This window comes from Phocoena phocoena, chromosome 7 (assembly GCF_963924675.1).
Source record: "Phocoena phocoena chromosome 7, mPhoPho1.1, whole genome shotgun sequence".
NCBI classification, from domain to species: Eukaryota; Metazoa; Chordata; class Mammalia; order Artiodactyla; family Phocoenidae; genus Phocoena; species Phocoena phocoena.
In genome coordinates, this window is record NC_089225.1 from 61,923,762 (window position 1) to 61,944,631 (window position 20,870).

General features: G+C 33.6%; 1 protein-coding gene across 1 annotated transcript in view; it reads right to left on the bottom strand.

Annotated features, from left to right (window-relative positions):
* CWC22 (CWC22 spliceosome associated protein homolog) overlaps positions 1–17,715 on the bottom strand; it is a 39,019-nt gene extending 21,304 nt beyond the window's left edge. Inside the window, exons 1-10 of the mRNA XM_065880152.1 lie at positions 17,689–17,715; positions 14,538–14,605; positions 13,080–13,190; positions 10,256–10,495; positions 6,070–6,198; positions 3,842–4,010; positions 3,404–3,457; positions 1,049–1,184; positions 752–958; positions 599–661 (exon numbers count right to left, since the gene is read on the bottom strand). Coding sequence (XP_065736224.1) covers positions 599–661; positions 752–958; positions 1,049–1,184; positions 3,404–3,457; positions 3,842–4,010; positions 6,070–6,198; positions 10,256–10,495; positions 13,080–13,190; positions 14,538–14,605; positions 17,689–17,715 — 1,204 coding nt within the window. The remainder of the gene's footprint in view (positions 1–598; positions 662–751; positions 959–1,048; positions 1,185–3,403; positions 3,458–3,841; positions 4,011–6,069; positions 6,199–10,255; positions 10,496–13,079; positions 13,191–14,537; positions 14,606–17,688) is intronic.
* Positions 17,716–20,870: the final 3,155 nt, after the last annotated feature.

Genomic DNA, 20,870 nt, shown 5'->3' on the forward strand with positions numbered 1-20,870 from the left:
ACACAAACAAGTAACATTACATCAAACAAGCAATTTGTTCTAGGTGACTAAGCTAGTAATGGCAAAAACAAAATACAAACCAGTATCTGTACAAAGTTAGTGCTTATAATATACTAATGCTGTACAAATGATAAAATAATCAATTTATCCATTTATTAAGTATATTAAATACCAATACCATATCTAGCACTGTGACTGATTTTATCAGAAAAATATCAACCTGCCCTCAACAAATAATGAAGTATAGAACTTTATAATAAAGTACAGCACTGAATTGAATATTAAATTGGGTGGCAATTTAAGTTAAATAAAGACCATTGGTAATACATGAATATTTCTTAAGAGGGATGAAGCTTAAGAGCTGCATAATTAAATAGAAAGAGGAAAGGGAAAATTAAATAATTTAGAATGAACTAATACCATGGATAAGCACTAGAGAGAAAAATAATGCATGGGCAAACAGTGAAGAGAATGGCTTCACAGAGCAAATATTTCAATAGGTGGCGGTCAGTGATCTATACCATTCTATCAGTACTATATAATTACATAAACTGCTTCTACTCATCCAAAGGAAATTATTTTGTAAAATTCTACATACCCTTCTTAATAGCTTTGTACTTCTCTTCATTCTCCATAAAATTAGGATCCATCTTGAAAACATCTCAAAAAAAAATTAAAAGTTAAGTTAGTGTGTATTTTCTGTATTTACATTTGTTTGTACTCCACTTCCCAACGCCCACCCCTGACTTACTAAGAACATCTTCTGGATTATAGTCATCTTCCAGAGGGAGCATATGGGTGAACTGATCTTCTTCTTCCACTAAGTCAAGTCCTTCTAGAACAACAGGGTGGTCCTTGAATCCATCCTTCCTTACAGCAAACATCACTTCAATCATATACTGAACTCTTTTGTCAATTTCAGACTCATGGAGAATGTTTCGAAGACGTTCAAATATAGCTAAAGTTAAGCCGAAAGAAAACAAACTAAGCAATACATATTACAATACTCAAATAAAAGCTCAATATCAAATCAAGGATATATACTTACCATTGATTCCTCTTGGTGACACTTGTGTTAATTTGAGACCACATTCCTTAAGAAAACCAATAGCTACTTCAACACTATCATCTGTTGGTCTTTCCAGGAGCAAAGTGAGCATTTCTAAGCATAAAACTTCATGAGCCTTGAACAGAATGAAGACACATAGAATAGAGAAAATGCTTTTACATATATTAATCTACTACTGACGGTCATTTAAAAAATTAGTGAATCTAGCTTTTGCAGTGATAATATTGTACAGATGATGAGCAAAGATTTATAATGTACATAAAAATACTCCAAATATGGGATACAATTTTTCTTTCACTTCCATTATGCATCTGTTAAGAATTTTCTGATGATTTTTCCAAAAGTCTTAATTTACTACACTGAATACAATTATATGATTTATCTCCAGAAAATATTCTTCTTATATTCTCTATATAGGAAATATATATTAGCTATAGGAAATGCCATAATTAACCTCAAAATATAAGTTAAAAAGTCATTTACTAATTTTTAATCTGAGATATTTTCATAATTACTATATGAAGAACAGTAACATGATTCTTTTTATATCCTTCTCCATGACCACAACTCTATATCCATTTCCCAATTCATTCTCTCAGCAACTGTTAGCAAACAGTTCTTAAGTTACATGAATACTAATTTTCTCAGAAAATATCTTTCCAGTAATTAATAGCATACAACAACAGTTTTGAATACTTCTATTTTTAATTAAATCAAACTCTACACTGGCCATGGTCAAAATTTAGAATTTTATAAACAATGCCAGGTAGAGAGGGAATAAAGGTCTACTGACAAACTTTGCTGTAAAAGAAAATGGACTTAGGAAGCATGTTCAAAAGACCATATATATGCCTTTTTAAAACTAGACTCTTATTTGAGATGGAGAGAAACAAAATCCAAATCTCAACACAGGAAAATATCCTCTTACATTTAGCACAACATCAAAATTACATACTGCTTTTATTTTGGAAAGGCAGGCGAGGCTGAAGTCTTACGTTAGGGACAGGAAAACATTGCCCAGTACCACAGTTTGGAAGATTTAAAATATTTATCATTTTAACTGGTTTATGTCAATGCCAAAAATATCTCCAATATAAGTGTAATATACATTCAAAAACTGAAACATAATATCTGTGCTGTTACACATTATGAAATTAGGTTTACAGACATGTGAAATTAAGTTTCCATGGTCTTAAGTAGAAAATTATCACTGTAATAATATGACTAGGTTAAAATCTAAAAGGTTTCTTAAAGTGAATAGTGGAAAGAATTTCATATAGGAAAAAATTAAAATATTATTAAATGTTAGAGAAATAAGATTAAGTGTGACTTCAAAATTCTTCCTTATGTATAGATATAATTTTTAAAAAAACAGTATATATCTGAATGAAAACTGTGAGTATGAACAAGAGCAATTTTACTATTTTAACGTTTAAAATGGAGCTAAATCAAAACTCTCAAACAGTGGAAGAATACAAAATAAACACAAAAACTAAATAATAAAATGATAAATTTCTGCATTTAAAATAGATTAAAATTATTTAATCTACAATATTTTATAAACTGACTCTAAGAATATATGAATATATGCATATACTATGTAGTTATATATATGAATATACACATATACTATGCAGTTGTGGGAAACAGCATTCTTTTTAAAGAATATCAGCTATTAGGTTTTCATGAACACTTAGGTACAGGGAAAAGAAGAAATAGCAACTTTTTAAATAAAAACACATTACACGGGCTTCCCTGGTGGCACAGTGGACAAGAATCCGCCGGCCGATGCAGGGGACACAGGTTCAATCCCTGGTCCGGGAAGATCCCACATGCCACGGAGCAACTAAGCCAGTGCACCACAACTACTGAGCCTGCGCTCTAGAGCCCGCGAGCCACAACTACTGAAGCCCGTGCACCTACAGCCCGTGCTCCGCAACAAGAAAAGACACTGCAGTTGAGAAGCCCACGCACCACAACGAAGAGTAGCCTGCACTTGCTGCAACTAGAGAAAGCCCGCATGCAGCAACAAAGACCCAATGCAGCCAAAAATAAATAATAAGTAAAAAAAAAGAAAAACCCAACACATTACACTCTTTGAAGGAAAAATATGTAGTAACCATGTACAGTATTAAGAGTTAGATAAATTTGATAAAACACTTGTTCTGGGTTCCTCTTTATATTAAAAAATGCACTTATTATAGTTCTAAAATTAAAATATTCAACATACTTTTCCAAAGGACTATAAATCAAAACAAAGATGTCACTGAAGTGGCATCAAGCCTGTGGTCTAATGCCACTGAATGGAACCAAATTTTGAAATTAATTACTTACCACATTTTGGTTGATAAGATGTGCCACAAATTTTGAAGCTGTCAGACAAAGTGGCTGAAAAGAGAAAGTAGGGACAAAGTTAATCTATAAACTAAAACCAATTTTCATTTATCTACAGAGTCTACAGTTCACTTACATACTCTCCTTAAAATATGTAACACGCAAGGTAATTTTAACTTGTAAGAAAGTTATAAAATAAAAACTAATACATATGAAAAGGTGCCATTTCTGGATCAACAGTTATAATTCAACAGTTAACAGCCATCATTTTTGCTGCTCATTATCAGAGGCCAGGAATATTTACTAGAAAAAAGTTCTCATGAAACATGCAGTTTTAAAAAGAATTTCTACATAGAAATCAACATTGCTCACTACAGTTGATACTGGTTTATTAGTCTGCCATGTGTAGCAGTCTACTTACAAGTCCATTATATATACCTTATCATTTCTCCGATAGCCTTTTCGAAAATTAAGAATTAACCTTTTGAGGATTAATTCTCCAATTTGTGGAAATTTTGAGTTGATAATTGCCACTAATGCTGCATAAACATGGGTGAAGATTGGAGAAGCACTCTGTGCTTGCAAAACAGATCTGGATAGCAGGCCTCTGATTAAAAGAGAAAAGAAAGGGAGTCAATAATAATCACCAGTTTAATTAGAAAGAAAAAAAACTCAGTTAAAATCCAGCTATACTACTCCTCTGTAAATCATCATAAAAGCGAAATCAGGACTAAATTTTCACCGCTCTTATCTAGGGGAAGAGTTTATCTTACTAATAAATAAAAACTGGTTTTGAGGAAACAATTTTCAACTTGTATATATATAAAATAGACAGATTTAATACAATATTGTTTTCAAAAATTTTTCTAAGTATAATTTCTCTTTTCTAGCTCCTGTTCATTACACCTAAACATGAATTTGAGTTTTTAACTTCTTGTATTAATTTGCTTAACTTTATCAAAAAAATAAAGGGAGAAAAACCTGCTTCAAAAGTACTGAACTTATGAGCTATTTGTAATGAGATGGATAGACCTAGAGTCTGTCATACAGAGTGAAGTAAGTCAGAAAGAAAAAGACAAATACCGTATGCTAACACATATATATGGAATTTAAGGGGAAAAAAATGTCATGAAGAACCTAGGGGTAAGATAGGAATAAAGACGCAGACCTACTGGAGAACGGACTTGAGGGTATGGGGAGGGGGAGGGGTGAGTTTTGATAGGGTGAGAGAGAGTCATGGACATATACACACTAACAAACGTAGTAAGGTAGATAGCTGGGGGGAAGCAGCCGCAAGGCACAGGGATATTAGCTCGGTGCTTTGTGACAGCCTGGAAGGGTGGGATGGGGAGAGTGGGAGGGAGGGAGACGCAAGAGGGAAGACATATGGGAACATATGTATATGTATAGCTGATTCACTTTGTTATAAAGCAGAAACTAACACACCATTGTAAAGCAATTATACCCCAATAAAGATGTTAAAAAAAAAAAAAAAAAAAAAAAAAAAAAGTACTGAACTTAAAGTAAAATTTCCACTATGGGCCCATCATTCGTATAAGTTAATTCTGGGATTAAAGACAAATCTGGGCGGTTTCCATCTTTAAAGATAGGTGTAAGTCTATTTTTCTTGAAAATAAAAGTGGAAATATGGAATTCTCCTAAGAGAGATAAAGACATAATCAAAGCACTGCAAAAATAACGCTAAATCAAGGACAGGAAAATAAAAGGTTCTACCTTCTAACTCATTTTGAAATGGGCATGTTTCTACATATATTTGATAAGAGGAGAGATACAAAGTGGGCTAAATGAAGAGTTATTTTTAGAAATGTAATGACAAATAATTATTGGATTGTCAAAATAACAAAAACAATGTCTTTATAGTTATCAGGTTTAGGTATGACATCTGAATCACTAGAGTAGAAAATGAGAAAAGAGAATTCAGCTTATAAACTGTAAGATCTTAATCTACCCTTCTCTGAGTCTGTTCTTTCTGAGTAAAATGTGAGAGCTCTTCCCTACCTTGGAGGACACTGGCTGCCTCCTGGTCACCTTACTAACTCCCACAACCTGCTACACCTTACTTTATATCCCCAATGTTTTGAGATGATGAATCAAGGTCCTATGAAATGACATAGGAAAACAGCCCTCAGATTTTAAAATAATAAATAGAATACAGAATATGTCTATTTCCTGACCCTTTAAAATATCACAACTACTTAAAAACCACACAGAAAATGGTTGTTATTCCCTTCTGCTTTTCTAAAATTTATTACTAATCTTCCTCATTTCGTTCACATTCCCACTTTGCTTTCATCAGAAATTAAACTGGTCTGAGGTAGCCCTTTACGTATATATAAAAAAATTAAATGTTTATTATTACTCATGAGCTTAAAATTATTGAAAGTATTCAGTAAACAAATATACGTGTAAAAATCATTATGTGACATCAACGCTTCTTAAAAAGTAAAAATTCCACATAATCTCTAACAGTGGAGTATGTTATCTGTTAGTAGCTTACATTTTTACAGGAACTGCATTTTAAATATTCCTTGAAACTTCCTTTGAAATGAAGTAGCATAATAAATCAATGATTATTATTCATGTAGATATTATGTTCCTTTGAAAAAGTGCTATGAAATACTACAAATAAAATAGCTGATGCTTACCTTCCTCTAACTATATTTTCTTGAAGAAGTTCTTGAATAATAATTCCAATATTGGAAATGTTGACTTTGTTGATCAGACCATTGATGGACTTCTTTAGGGCTTCCCAGCTCATCCTCTGGTATGCTAAGCTAAAAAGAATTGATTTTAATAAAGAGGAAAACTTACTCAACAATTACAATACCAAGAGGTTATAATAACATAAAAAACTTAGCGTTCCTTTACTTTCAACATTTTCACAAAGTGACCCCAAAGTGCAGTAAAATATATGACCATGTAGATACACAGATTATATCCTAAACCGTATGTTACTCTCTGTACATGTGATACTCAGGTACAGACTAATTCCTTTTAATAACATAATAAAGTAATACAAGGATATGTAAGGATAACATTTTGTTCTTATGTCCATGAATATTGTAGTTTATAATACTTATTAGTTAGATTCAGTACATGCTTAGTTTACATTATAACAATTTACTTAAACTTGTCTTCAAAGGAAATGTTTTAAAATAAAAGCAACTATTTCTTATTTTAAATTACAATATGAAATACCTAAATATAAGCCATGAAAAAGAAATTATTATTATGTCCCTTATCAAAAGCATGACAAGAAAACAAAATTAAGTGTTGTAAACCATAAAGAACTAGTATTAATTACAGAAAAAGGGAGAGTCATACGAAATCATGGGGCTGCAAGACTGTTCAAAGTATCTTAAAGAACATCTCTATATTTAGGCAGTACCCACAGGTTTATCAGCTGAATCTTAGATGGTTACACTTTTAACTTAGAGCTTAGGTAAATTATTTAGTCTAACTGGGTTTCTTTACAATGAACTTGGTAATATCTAAGGTCTTTCAAAGCTCTAAAATTCTATGGTTTTTATAATTATTTCTCTGTGGAATATGATTTCAACTGAAGAAAGTCTTAACTTTTCTTTTTCCTTATACTTCTCTGGCAGTCTGGTGAAGGGAATGAACTTCTTAGAGTAATATATATAAATACATAGGATTACAAAGGATACCAATCATATTGAAACAGAGTTTTCAAAGCATGAAAAGAAGTTTGATATAGTATTCTATGTGCTTCTTAACACATTAATAACAAGAAGTGGTGGTAGGCATGATAACTTCTTTAATTTGCAAGTAGCATAAACAGTATTTTGAGGTATTTGCAACTAATAGTCTATTAATATTATGGTCTGTTGCCTACATTCCTGATAGAAAGAAATGCTAAATTAGATCAATTTTAAAAGATGCAGTTTTCTTCCCATTCACATTCATGGACTGTCTGAATTCTATCCATGGACCTCTTAAAAGTTTGTAGGTTAAGAATCCCTGTTCTGAACCCTCCTACATGCTGATGGGAATGTAAACTGGTACAGCCACTATGGAGAACAGTATGGAGGTTCCTTAAAAAACTAAAAACGGAGTTACCACATGATCCAGCAATCCCACTCCTGGACATATATACAAAAAAGATGAAAACTCTAATTCGAAAAGATACATGCACCCCAATGTTCATAGCAGCACTATTTACAATAGTCAAGACATGGAAGCAACCTAAGTGTCCATCCACAGATGAATGTATAAAAAAGATGTAGTATATCTATACCGTGGAATATTACTCAGCCATAAAAAAGAATGAAACATTGCCATTTGCAGCAACATGGATGGACCTAGAGATTATTATACTAAGTGAAGTAAGTCAGACTGAGAAGGACAAATAAGATATTATTATCATAGTATCATAGTATTATGATATCACTTATATGTGGAATCTAAAAAATAATGCAAATAAACTTATCTACAAAACAGAAACAGATTCACAGACATAGAAAACACACTTATGGTTACCAAGGGGAAGGCGGGAAACAGATAAATCAGGATTATGGGATTAACAGATACATACTACTGTATATTAAATAGATAACAAGGATTTACTGTATAGCACAGGGAACTATATTCCCTAATTTGTAATATATAATGGAGAAGAATCTGAAAAAGAATATGTAACTGAATCGCTTTGCTGTATACCTGAAACTAACATAATTTATATTAATCAACCACACTTCAGATGATTTTTTAAAATGAGGGTATCACTTCCTTGTATACTTAGTGATATTGACATGCCTGTTTTTATCTGTAATCTGTTCTTGCATCATTTCCATACTTCAATGGAAAAAAAGAAAAAAAAGAGAAAAAAGAAAGAATCCCTGTTGTGGAGTGGTATACCAGGTATACCAAGGAGGGGTGGTGAGGAAGAGTATTTTATCACTGACATTGTCCTCAGCAGACACTGAAGATAAAAAGCAGACTGACTTGCAGTTAATTTCATTACTGTTGCTAAATTCTCTATAGATTACAGACTCCTTTACTGCCTGCATCCAAGGTGGAAGACTCCTCCAGCCCCCTAACCCCAACCGTTTAGTATGCTGCTGTCTAGAGTAATAACATCTATGGCTTAACAATTAGCCTGATCAATAAGATATTGCTGATACATAATCACAAACTCTCCTATTAAACTTTGGTCAACAGATGATAATCAAGTACATTTGTATTTCTTAATTAGGAAACCTACACTTAACCTGATTTAGTATCTACTGAAAGCAAAGACTACACTTCTACTTCTCCTGTCCCTTTTATAGCCTATAAGCAGAGTTCAACTGTATATAAAATTATCTTCCAAGAATCTGTTTAAAATTGCATATACTGTGGACTCTTCTCTGCCCACTTTATAAGGAAGCCAGACTTGGGGATTAACAACAATGTACCCGGTCTTTTACAATTAGGATTGCTTTGGACTGGATTTGGACTGGATTTGCACTTCTCACTAATGCCGTCACTACTGCCTCCAGTAAGAGCAGAATTCTGACATGATCATGAAGCTCCCACAAACCACAGAAAGCATTTCCCAATCCCTTCTCAACATACCACTCCAGGCATCACTACCAAGTGCCAGAATATGACGCATAGAGAAAAACTCACTTATTAGTTTTAAATTTAATGTCATTTAAATGTCTCCCTTCTAGCTCATAAATTTTTTAAACTTTATTTCAAATATTTATACTTTATTTTATATAAATGACATTTCTACTCCAAGCTAATTCTTGCAACAAATTTAGATTTCATTTATATAAGGTTCTCAAGTACTTTCAAGTTGCCATGAAAATACCCAAGAAAGATGTGGGAAGATTTTCTTGACTCACCTGGAATCTGTTTTTCTTAAAGCATAGCTATCTTCTATCCCAATCTTCTTCCTGACTACCTGGCAATTGAGTGATCACTTCAATCTTGGACCACAGTTTTCCCGGTTATCTCATTCCACTAGAGAAAAAGACCTTGAAAACTCAGCTGCACTTTCCTACATAGTTCCTCTTCATCCCAATTATTTTGCAAAGGGAAGAAAAGGTACTTAAAGGCTGAATGGTCATATATGAATTTTGATTGTTTGCCTTAGTGTAGCAAAAAAATATAGTCTAAGATGTTATGGTCTAAGAAAAGGAGGGAAAATAGAAAACTGTCAATTGTTTCAGAGTTTAGTACAGGGGTTGGCAAACTACACCCATGAGCCAAATTTAGCCTACAGCCTGTTTTTTGCAAATAAAGCTTTATTGGAACAAAGCCATTCTCAATTGTTTACATATTTTATCTATGACTGTATTCACTACAATGGTGAAGGGGAGTAGCTATAACAGACAGAATAATGCACAAAGTCTAAAATATTTACTATCTGGCCTTATACACAAAGCCTAAAATACTTATTGATATTATCTGGCCTTTTATGGAAAAGTCTGCTGACTCCTGGTTTGGTACAACTGGAAAGATCCATTTTAGTTCTGAAATATCAATATTACTCTTGATTATCGACAAAGAATGGACATTACTAATAGGCATGCATGCAACTACAAAAGGAATAGTTTGAAACCAGGAAAGAAAAAAAAGATAAGCGATCTTTCCTCAAACTTTTCCATTCATTCATGCAAAAAGTAAAGAGCTTATGAGCTAGGGAAAATAGTAAGCAGAGCTCCAGTGGAGCTTCTGAAGGTAGGAAGGAAAGAAGTCTAATTTGAAGTCTCTATCATTGTGGACTCATGCAAATTCTCAGCAGCCAAGGTTAATTAGAGCACAGATGATTTTTTAAAATGAGGGTATCACTTCCTTGTATACTTAGTGATATTGACATGCCTGTTTTTATCTGTAATCTGTTCTTGCATCATCCTGAGCTTTGCAGGAGGAATATATGCTCCACCAGTGCGAGTAAGAAGAGGATCCAGCTCCTCTTTCTTCTTCTTTGCAGTAGGTTCATCCTGAGCAGAGGAACTCTGGGTTACCAATGGTTCTGGGCTTCTTCTCCCAGGAGAGGGAGATTTCCGGGACCTTTTCCGATCCACATCTCTTTCTCTGCGTTTTTCTCGGTCTCTACTTCTGTAATATATTTTTTTAATGGAGAAAAGACAATACAAATTACATTCTTAAATGAACTGCATACCAAATGAGTGAGACTATTTGGGGGCCACAAATTCAGACAAGGAAAAGTGGTTAAGGAAGTGCCTCACACAGAAAATGTAACAAACTAGGTCATCAAGGCTTAACAGGATTTACATTGGGGGCAAGGTAGGAAGGTGGGAGGGGGAATGGAGGATGGCATTCTGCAACTAGTAGAAGACAGAATAACTACTGAAAAGCTGAGCAAGGGTACTTGGGCCAGAATAAGTAGAAACAATAACGAATCATATATAACAGTAGTTGGAAAGGTAAGTTCAAGTCAGACTATGAAATCTTAAAAGACAAGCAAAGACTTTAGGTGTTTATCCTGGAACTGATGAGGAATCTTTAATATTAGTTTCTGAGTGGAAGAGTGACGTGAAAATAGTGTTTTAAGATGACAAATTGGCCTGTGATGTACATGGTAAGTTGTATAAAGGAGAAACCAGAGTTTATCTCCAATAATGGCAATTTAGGAGTAAGAATGTTATAATAAACTGTAACATTTGAAATTGTTTCTTGATAGAACTCGTAATTTATTATAAATCTCAAAATATCAGAAGCTTCTGGTTGAGACAATGTGAAAAAATAAACCATTTTCTAGCACAATAACTTTTCCCTATTAATGCAGGTGACTATCCCTTTTTAAGTTAGCACTTTTAAAATGATTAGGGTATTTAATGTTCCCAAACTATCAAGAATGAGCAAGAAATAATGCTTTGCCTTGCTTTTTGCTATCTTTCCCCAGAGAAGAGTTTGTCCACTTGGCTGTTTTTTACTTATACTGCCTGGAAACTCAGATTATTCTGCTCATGCTTTGTGCAACCATGAGTTATATGAATACAATAAATAAAAACAAGTTTCATATTATCACTGCATTACCAGGAAACCACTCAACAGATTTTAGCTAAATCTAGAGGGTATATTTGAGATTATATGTCTTAATAAATGGAGAGACAGAAGCAGTCACCTACCCAGGCAGCTGTGGAGGAACTCTTTAAAACCGAAGTATAAAGAGACCTGAGTGACTGCCCCATGAAGACAGAGTCTGTACCTACTAAGACAACGTGAACAGTGAGGGAAAAAAGTGGTTCCAAACAGAAACCCCAATTCGTCAAAGGCAGGTCCTCTGAAATCTAGCCAGAGATTTGTAATTGAGTTGCTTCTTACTGTACATGTAAAATGTTCCAAGAGAATAGCAACAGAAGGGATTTACTGACACTGGTTATGATTCTTCTGAGAAACGCCAGGTAAGACTCTCACTGGCTGGTAAAAGCATGTCCTTACATGATTATAGTGTTTGTTCCTTTAGAGTGCAGAAGTAATATTCTTCTGAGTCTAAACAGAAGTATTTCTCTTCAAGTGTTTTTGTACTACAGCCTTTATATTCTGCATAATACACAACCTGCTTTCTTCACAGTGTGACTGTGTGGATCAAGTGAGACTTTATATACATACAATGGACCAAACACAGAGTTAGAGTGAAGTAATACAGTTAGGGCATATGGAAATAAACATGGGTTTTGGAGCCAGAATTGAGCTCAAATCTCAGTGTCATCATCTACTAGATGGGTAATGGCAACCTCAGGTTAGTTAATCAGTTCAGACCCCAATCCCTTACATGTTAAATTGTGAGATACAGTACCTAGTGTGTAAGAGTTTTGACAGTATTTGAGAAGGTATAGGAATGCCTAGCTCACCAATTATGGTGGTAGTAGCTGCTCTTATTAAGGTGTCATTAGGGTAACAGCAGAAGAACCTGGCTTCTGAGGTTAATCTGACATTTAAGGATTGGTTACATGTTAGAAAGTAAGTAGTGAGAAGGAAATTTTGGCTGCAGATATCAAATAACGTGTTTGATATGTCCAAACTGGAGATATTATTTCTCTACTCCAAACTGCGGAGAAATTTGATCAAAAATTCTAGTGGGTTATAGTCTCAGTAGTCATGGAGTGGATAATGTGAGAGAGACATCAAAAAGGATATAGAACTAGGTGAACAATAAAACATGGTAGGAAAGTTTTTGAAACTGGATGACTAATAAGGTGGGAAATCAAGTTCTTCAAGACTCAAGTAAGAATAATTTACACTTAGATAAAAACTGCAGACTGGTAACTTCATTCTCAATGTCCCTCTGCCATTATGTAGGAAAGTAAATTAAGATCACTCTATGTCATATAATATAAATGGCTTTCATTCAGTAAACAATCTCAAAAACTCACATAAGCCAATTCCTCATGTAGTACAGTATAATGAATAAAAGCTTGGGCTCTAGTCAGACAGACCAGGACTTGCCACTGACACACTTCTAAAACACAAACAAATGACTTAACTTCTCTAAGTCTCATTTTCTTCATCTATAAGAGACATATATTTACTGCAATTAGGAGTTAATTCACATTAAGTCCTTGTTAGAAAGCTTAGCTCCTAAAAACATCCATTTAATACTAGCCACGATTATTATTAAGCATAAAGAAAATTTAAACAAATATATGTTTCTACAGTTAAAATATCCCATACTAACCGTGACTCCATGCTATCATCATAAGAACGTCCTCTTCTTGAATGCTCGTAGTCTGACCTGCTGTAATCAAAGTAATCTCTATCCCGAGGGGATCTTTCTTGTTCCGTGTATCTAACACATAAAAGAAGAAAACCAAAGTTTTAAGTTGAAAATAATGATGTTATACTTAGGAAAATCATATATTGGTAATGGCAACATAACTCTATGACTGAACAAAGTCTTATCAAGTGGATTTTAATAAACAGCTTATTTTGTTGACACCTATTCATTTAGTCATGATTATAAAGGCTTTCAAGCTGGTGTGCAACAAAACAACTCCTGGAATTCACTTAACCAAACAGGATACCCTGATTTGTACTGTCCTTAGTAAAAGATATATATCTGCATATCATATATAGTTTAACATGAAAAAAGCTATCCTCCAAATGATTCCTTTTGCTGAGTCAGCTCATTTTACCAAAGTACTGAACAAATGACATTAGTGTCATTGGTTGGCCTCCATAAAGACCAGTTTAACTCTACTCCAAAACACTATTTTTATCAGCTGCTATTCTTGAAGTTATATTATTAGATATCTGTGAGAATGGATTGAAATTATTAGCAAACAGGGATAGACAGTATAAATCTGCTATTTGAATCTTAGAAGTAATAAAATCAGAGAACCTTAAGAGAAGTTAAATACATACACAGATGATAAATAGATACAGTAACATAATCCATGTTTTATATACATATCTACAATTAGTTTATACACACACACGTACATGTGTGTATGTCTGTAGAGAGATTTAAAAATATATATATAGAGAGAGGAGGTGATCGTAGATGCATACCACAGTGATTAACGTGATGCCCATAAAGCAAAGGTTTTTAGAGACAGCAGAGTGGAATATGAACAAAGTACATAGGGAATAAGAAATTAGACAAATGAAACAAAGGTTAGAGGATGCTTCTCCTTTCACAAGTTATTTTTAATGGTTATAGCTTACTAAGTGAAATAACTAAAGTCCTACTATGAATGCATGATGAACATTAATGGTAATATTTCTGGATCTTTGATCTTAACATAATTATGGTAAGATATATATAAAAACATTTTGAAAACTTATATAAAGAGCTATGTAAATATAAAGGATAGTATTAACAGTAAAAGCACTTCAAAATAATGTGATTTCAACTCACCTTTCCATTTTATAAACTTTCATTCTATTTAGTATCTGAGATATTAAAATTATTCCCTTTCACCTAAAAAATTTCATAAAATCTAGAATTATTTACTAGAAATTCCTAGAACAGCCATTCAAGGATGATCTGTTCTCAAGCTCACTCAATAATATTGCCTGTAAAACCATCAAAAAGAAGTTGCTTACCCTAAAATTAGAAATCTAAGAGCTAGATAATTTCTTAAACTCATTATAAAAAATTTAAATGGTATTTGGAACACATAAAACTGTTTACCTGTCTTCTGGAGAGGAGGTCCTCTGATATGAATTATAGTTTTCCCTTCTGTCATGACTAGAAGAATGCTTTCAAAGGAACAAAAGAGGGGAAGGGGGCATTTAAAAATTTTGTTAAAAAACATATAGACAATGACAAATGTATCTTGGAAAGTTGGAAGTGCTTTAAAAAATTATTTCAAAATATTTTTTTAACCATAAGAATAATTTGTATTACCTAAATAGTATATAAGATAAAACAAAATTTTCAGGTCATCCAAGGTAAATGTTTGTGGTTTTCACTATAGATCAAATACTGTTTTTAACAAAAAAACTCAAGGTAGAAGAAAATTCTCTAATTTTTGATGGCACTTAGTTAATATTTTATTCCTATGTAATAATATATAAATTTACAGAACATAATTTTTTTATTAATTTATTTTATTTATTTTTGGCTGCGTTGGGTCTTCGTTGCTATGCATGGGGCTTTTCTCTAGTTGCGGCCAGAGGGGGCTACTCTGTTGTGGTGCGCAGGCTTCTCACTGTGGTGGCTTCTCTTGTTGCGGAGCACAGGCTCTAGGTGCGCAGGCTTCAGTAGCTGTGGCTCACAGGCTCTAGAATGCAGGCTCAGTAGTTGTGGCACACGGGCTTAGTTGCTCCATGGCATGTGGGATCTTCGCGGACCAGGGCTTGAACCCGTGTCCCCTGCATTGGCAGGCAGATTCTTAACCACTGCGCCACCAGGGAAGCCCCTAGAACATCATTTTTATAAAGGCCTTTCCTGGTGAAAACCAAGACCAAAGCTTTCCTTTGGTGAAAAACATGACCAAGGGCCAGAGATTTTCTAGCAAGAGCTCACTTCTGTAGTTATGCCCAAGTCTTTTATAACACTGAACTTACCTTCTTATCTCCATTAGCTTACAGAAACCACAACATTAGTCCAGGTTACTAACTCTGGATAAAATAAATAGCTAGAAGAAACTGACTCCAATGTATTTATGAAAATTCATTTTTGTTTTCAGCAAACAATATTTGAGTATCTGATATGGCATGTATGGTAATATGGTAGGCTGTAAGGATTTAAAAAATATGACTTGTAAAATATAGCTCCTAAGCCAAATCCTTTGAAAAATAATAGACATACAAATAAGTAACTTCAATGTAACATGAGATTGAAGATATGTCACACTGAGACAGAGATATGAACCATCCAGTTTAAGAACATATCCTAATTTAAAAGTCCAAATATAGTTAAGAAGCCAAAATATTTATCTCTATAAATAGGTAAATTTTTTAAACCATTGGTATAAAAACATTCATATTGACAAGCTTATTTTTAAGAATTAAAGTAATTTTAATTAACTGAACTGTAAGAAAGGAAAAACAGTATGTTTTCAAAGTATCTTAATCTTGAAATCTAAGAAAAAATAATTCAAATAATGACTAACTTGTTCCACATACTTACATGCTTCCCTCCTTAATGGCAAAAAAATACATTTAAAAATTGAAAATTATACTGCAAAGAAACGTAAGAAAGCTCCAACTTCCTCTTATGTTATGACTATCTAATTACCAGCAGTGTGAGTATAACATTATCACAAGTAAATTGCCAATACAATCTTCTTAAGTATTGAATTTTTTGAATAGCATACACTAATTAGACTAATGCATGTTGGTGAATAAACATGTGATCAAATTTATAATTTAAAGAAGTCAGTCTGGCTGTATTTCACACTGAATGCAAACATCTTAAAATCCTGTTTCCAATGTGTATAACTTTTAAAAATTATTTCACTGGGCAGCATTAAATTAAGTAGAACTGTTCAATATATATGATATAGGTTTTCATAACACTTGACATCTAGATTCTAAACCAAATATAGAGCACAAGATTCATTCAATTCATGGTAATGCTAAACACAATATTTACTTATTTATTATAAGACACAGCCCTTCCTGTCTAGACACTCTGGGGGATACAAAAGATAGGAAAAACCTTCAAGAAACTTAAGATCTTATGGGAGAGAGATGGTTATAAAGATTTCTACAATTAAACACATCAGAGTATATATGAGAGAGACAGAGAAGGGGGAGGAGAAGGGGAAGGAGGGAAGGGAGGGGAGAGAGAAAGAACAATAAAATTGCACTGTCTATTTTTTCTTTTACAAGGTATGACAATTATTTTGACTACATTAGGGAGCAGGCCTCAATTCTGTGCTAATGATTTTTAACACGTCTACACAGTATCTGTTGTGGGTAAGACGGAGAAACCAAAAATACCGAGATCGTGAATCAGGATTTTGTAAATATGATCAAGTTAACAAATGACTGGCACACTAGTCAGTGCTAACAGGAGATCTTGAGTAGGAACAAGCACTGTGGTACAGAGTACTGAGGGTGACAGTGAGTAAAGGGGAACCTGAACTGGGCTTCAGTAGGTTTTACTAAGTGCAAAACAATTTCGAAGTGTGATCCAAATAATAATAACCTAATTTCCCTATTTCCCTTGTCATAGAGTTTAGATTCTAAGAGCAGTAGTTGAAAGTAACATATTGTTGAGATTACCTTTAAAAATTCTCTAAATTGTTCATTCAGCGAAGCAAATATGGTACACAGTGCAGTCACCTGTAGTCTCTGATGATGTAGAGAGCAATATGAGGAGATGAGTGGAGCAGACAGCCTGTGTTCAGAGGCTCTGAGCATCCATTAGGCTCAGGGACCAAGTCTTCAAGAGCCAGAGGGAGGAGGGGCTGGAAGAGTTAGGGAGCTTGCTTCCAGCTTGCCAAGGAAGCTACGGGAAGGCTCAATAGAAAAATAAGGGATCCTCAGCTAAAGCCTCCTGAACCTTAGAGATGAGGTCTCAGAATATCAAGAGAGGATCTGAGCCTTTGAGAAGAATGGTGGAATTTCTCGCTGTTTATTTTTCTTTTGCATGTGTTCACTCACATGCACTTTCTTGATTAACACACACACACACACCCTGTATGTTCTCTCAACTGCCCACCTGCACATCTGGCCAAGTATCTACATTTGAAATTGTGTTAAGTTAAATGTGCGTATGACGCAATTCTACTGTCTGGTTCTAATGTCCTAATTATATAAATGCATTTTGGTTTAAGGGTAGATAATTGACTACAAGCTTATGTTCTTTATTATAAGTTTCAAACACTTACCTTTATTTGTGCCACGCTACTTTTCATTTTCTGTTGCCAGTTGATCTGATATGTCAAAGACTCCTTAAGCTGGTCCAAATAACAAGTACCGAACGGTATGAATTCCTTGACAGTTTAGTTTTACTGTCTGCAAATGACACCTATAAAATATGCCAAAGAAACCTTTGTTAACACTTATAAAATGTGTGTAAAATAACAACATATTATTTCCACACAATGGACATTTGACTACCTTATTTTTCTTAATAGGCAAAGATATAATCAATAATTAAATGTAAGTTCAAAAACTCTTTAAATAGTTCCATATAACAATGTATAAAAAACATGTATTAGTAGAAAAGACTCGGAACAAAAGAGCAATAATTACAAAGGCTTATTAAACACCATAAAGTATTCTAATACAAAACATCCAATGTTTCGATTTAAACTAAGAATGAAATAGCCAGTGTTCTTGTAGTAATGATCATTCAGAAATATACACCACATGGAAATATAAGGTGCTAAACCAGAATAATCAAGTCTTAATAATGATCTATTAAAGGCACAGGGCCTCAGATACGTGCACATATGAGAACTAATATTTGGTCACAATAAACCTAGTCATCAATGTTAGATGCTAAATAAAATGCCTTTCAGTAGCCATCTATTAAGTAAAATTTAGTAATTTTGAAAAATGCTGAACTGATAGTTATGTTCGCACACAACTGCCATTCAAGTATTTTACTGGAATTGCATATCTAAATAGTTTATAGTTTATGGTATGGTATAAGGTAACGAAATCACAAAAGTAAAATGAAACATAAAAAAATTTAAAAATTAAAAGAAGTAGAGAATATAGAGAAAAAACTGTGCTCAGTACCAAAATAACCAAATACAATTAAGAAAATTTCTAATTTGAATGTGAGAAAGGATGTTACAGATTATCTGGTCCAATTCCTTCTTTTTAAGGATAAGAACACTGATGGTCAGATAAATCATTTCAATGTCCTAAGCTATAATCATGTCCTAAGCTATAAAACAAGCTAGTGGTGGACTAGAAACCTAGCTTAAGGACACCCAATTAAGTATTCTTTTCACTGGACCACAAACACAAATAATCTAGATACTATAAAGTGATACAGAGTTGCTATCACTTAATGCAGATGGGGATGTACACAAATCACTAAGTCAAGAAAAATTTCCATTACAATGGTTAGCATGCTATCTAGGTTAGTAAAAATAATATACACCAGATTAATTTGTCAATCTATAAAATATAACTGCAATCTAAAGCACATCATTGCTCAGCGGCTCCCAAAGTGGAGAGAGCCAAAGAAAGGAAGCCCCACGGGCTAGATATACTCTCCCAAATTTCTGACCACCGCTGAACCAATACATGTACTAAATAGTGTCCTACTCAGGATCACAGGACTGAACTGAGATGTGAACAACTGCTTAAGAGACAGAATTTGCAATTTAAGCCTAATCAAATTAATTGCCTGAAGGGTCACTATTCCTCAGAGGAATGCACCAGAATCCAAAGCCTTAACATAATAGTAAAATGTCCAGGATACAATTAAAAAATAACTCAAGTTATCAGAAAACTGTGGCCCAATCTTAAGAAAAAAGACAATCAAAGGAAACCTACAATGAGACACCAACCCAAATGCTGAAACTAGTATACGAGGTTTTTAAAGCATACTCAAAAGTGCAAAGGAAAACATGCTTGCAAGGAATAAAAATATAGAAAATTTCAGGAAGAGGAAAAAAACCAAAAACCCAAAACAAAAAATGAACCAAACTGAAATCCTAGAACTAAAAAATATATGAAGCAAAAAATTCAAAATGGAGACAAAGGAAAGCCAGTAAGCTTGATGTAAGATCATTAGAAATTATCCAATCTAAAGAACAGATAAAGAAATTTAATGAACAGTATCAGGGACATGTGGGACAATTATCAAAAGGCCTAGTGCATGTGTAATTAAAGTCCAAGAAGGAAAGAGAGAAAGAATGGGATAGAAAAAATATTTCAGGAAATTACAGCCAAAATTTCTCCAAATTTGGTGAAAGGCACAAATTTACAGATTCACAAAGCTTGGAGAATCCCCGGCAGGATACACATAAAGAAAACCACACTTATACACATAGTCATATATAGTAGTCAGTAGTTAACCACAATGCAAATTTGCAACAGGGGAGAAAAAAGAACCAAAACTTCCAAGGCCCTGACTTTTTTCTTAAAGTACTTAATAAGGAAAATTTGTATTTTTTATTTACATTTTATATTTTTGTACATATTGTTGGGGGTCAGCCATTTTTAATGATCTCAGATGACCAAACCAGCCTTCCGAGCATTCTCTGTCCTACTTCTCACTTTACTTGTGGTGTGATTATGTTCATTATAATCTCAAAGGAGAAAAAAAACCTTGTAAAAAAACCAAAAACCACCGCAACAAAAAGTCTTATTCCGAGCATTCCAGTAACCTTTTTGTGTATGTACTTAGCTGTACTGTAAGAAGTTGGTTTGTATGAGACGGTTAAAAAGGTCAAAGATAAAAGTTTTCTTTTTTTTCCTTTTTTCCCCATCTATGAAGTTGCTATTTATTTTTTTTTGGCCTGTTTGATATATGTGTGAAACAATGTTGCTGAAAATCAAAGATAAAGAGAAAATCCTGAAAGCAGCAAGAGGAAAAAAACAACACATTATGTAAAAGGAAATCATTCAAATTACTGATGACTTCTTATCAGGAACTAAGACTACCAGAAGACAGCAGAATAATTTTTAAAGTGCTGAAAGAGTAAGAAACTAAATTAACCTAGAATTCCAGCAAAAATAATCTTAAGAATGAAGATGAAATAAAAACATTTACTGATTGAACAAAGCAAACAAAAACAACGAAGAGAAACCAAGAGAATGTATCACCAGCAGACCTGCACTATAAGAAATGCTAAAGGAAGCTCCTCAGGCTTATTGGAAATGATAGGAGATGGAAGTCTGGATTTTCAAAAAGGAATGAGTAACACTGGAAATGGTAACTTTCTCGAGAAATATAAATGACAACTTTTTCCCTTATCTAAAATACACAGGTTTGTTTTAAAGCAAAAACTACAATGTCTTGAGAGGGCATAGTGTATGCAGATGGGATATATATGGACTAAAATGGACCTACATGAGGCAAGGTTTCTGCATTTTTTTCTGAAGC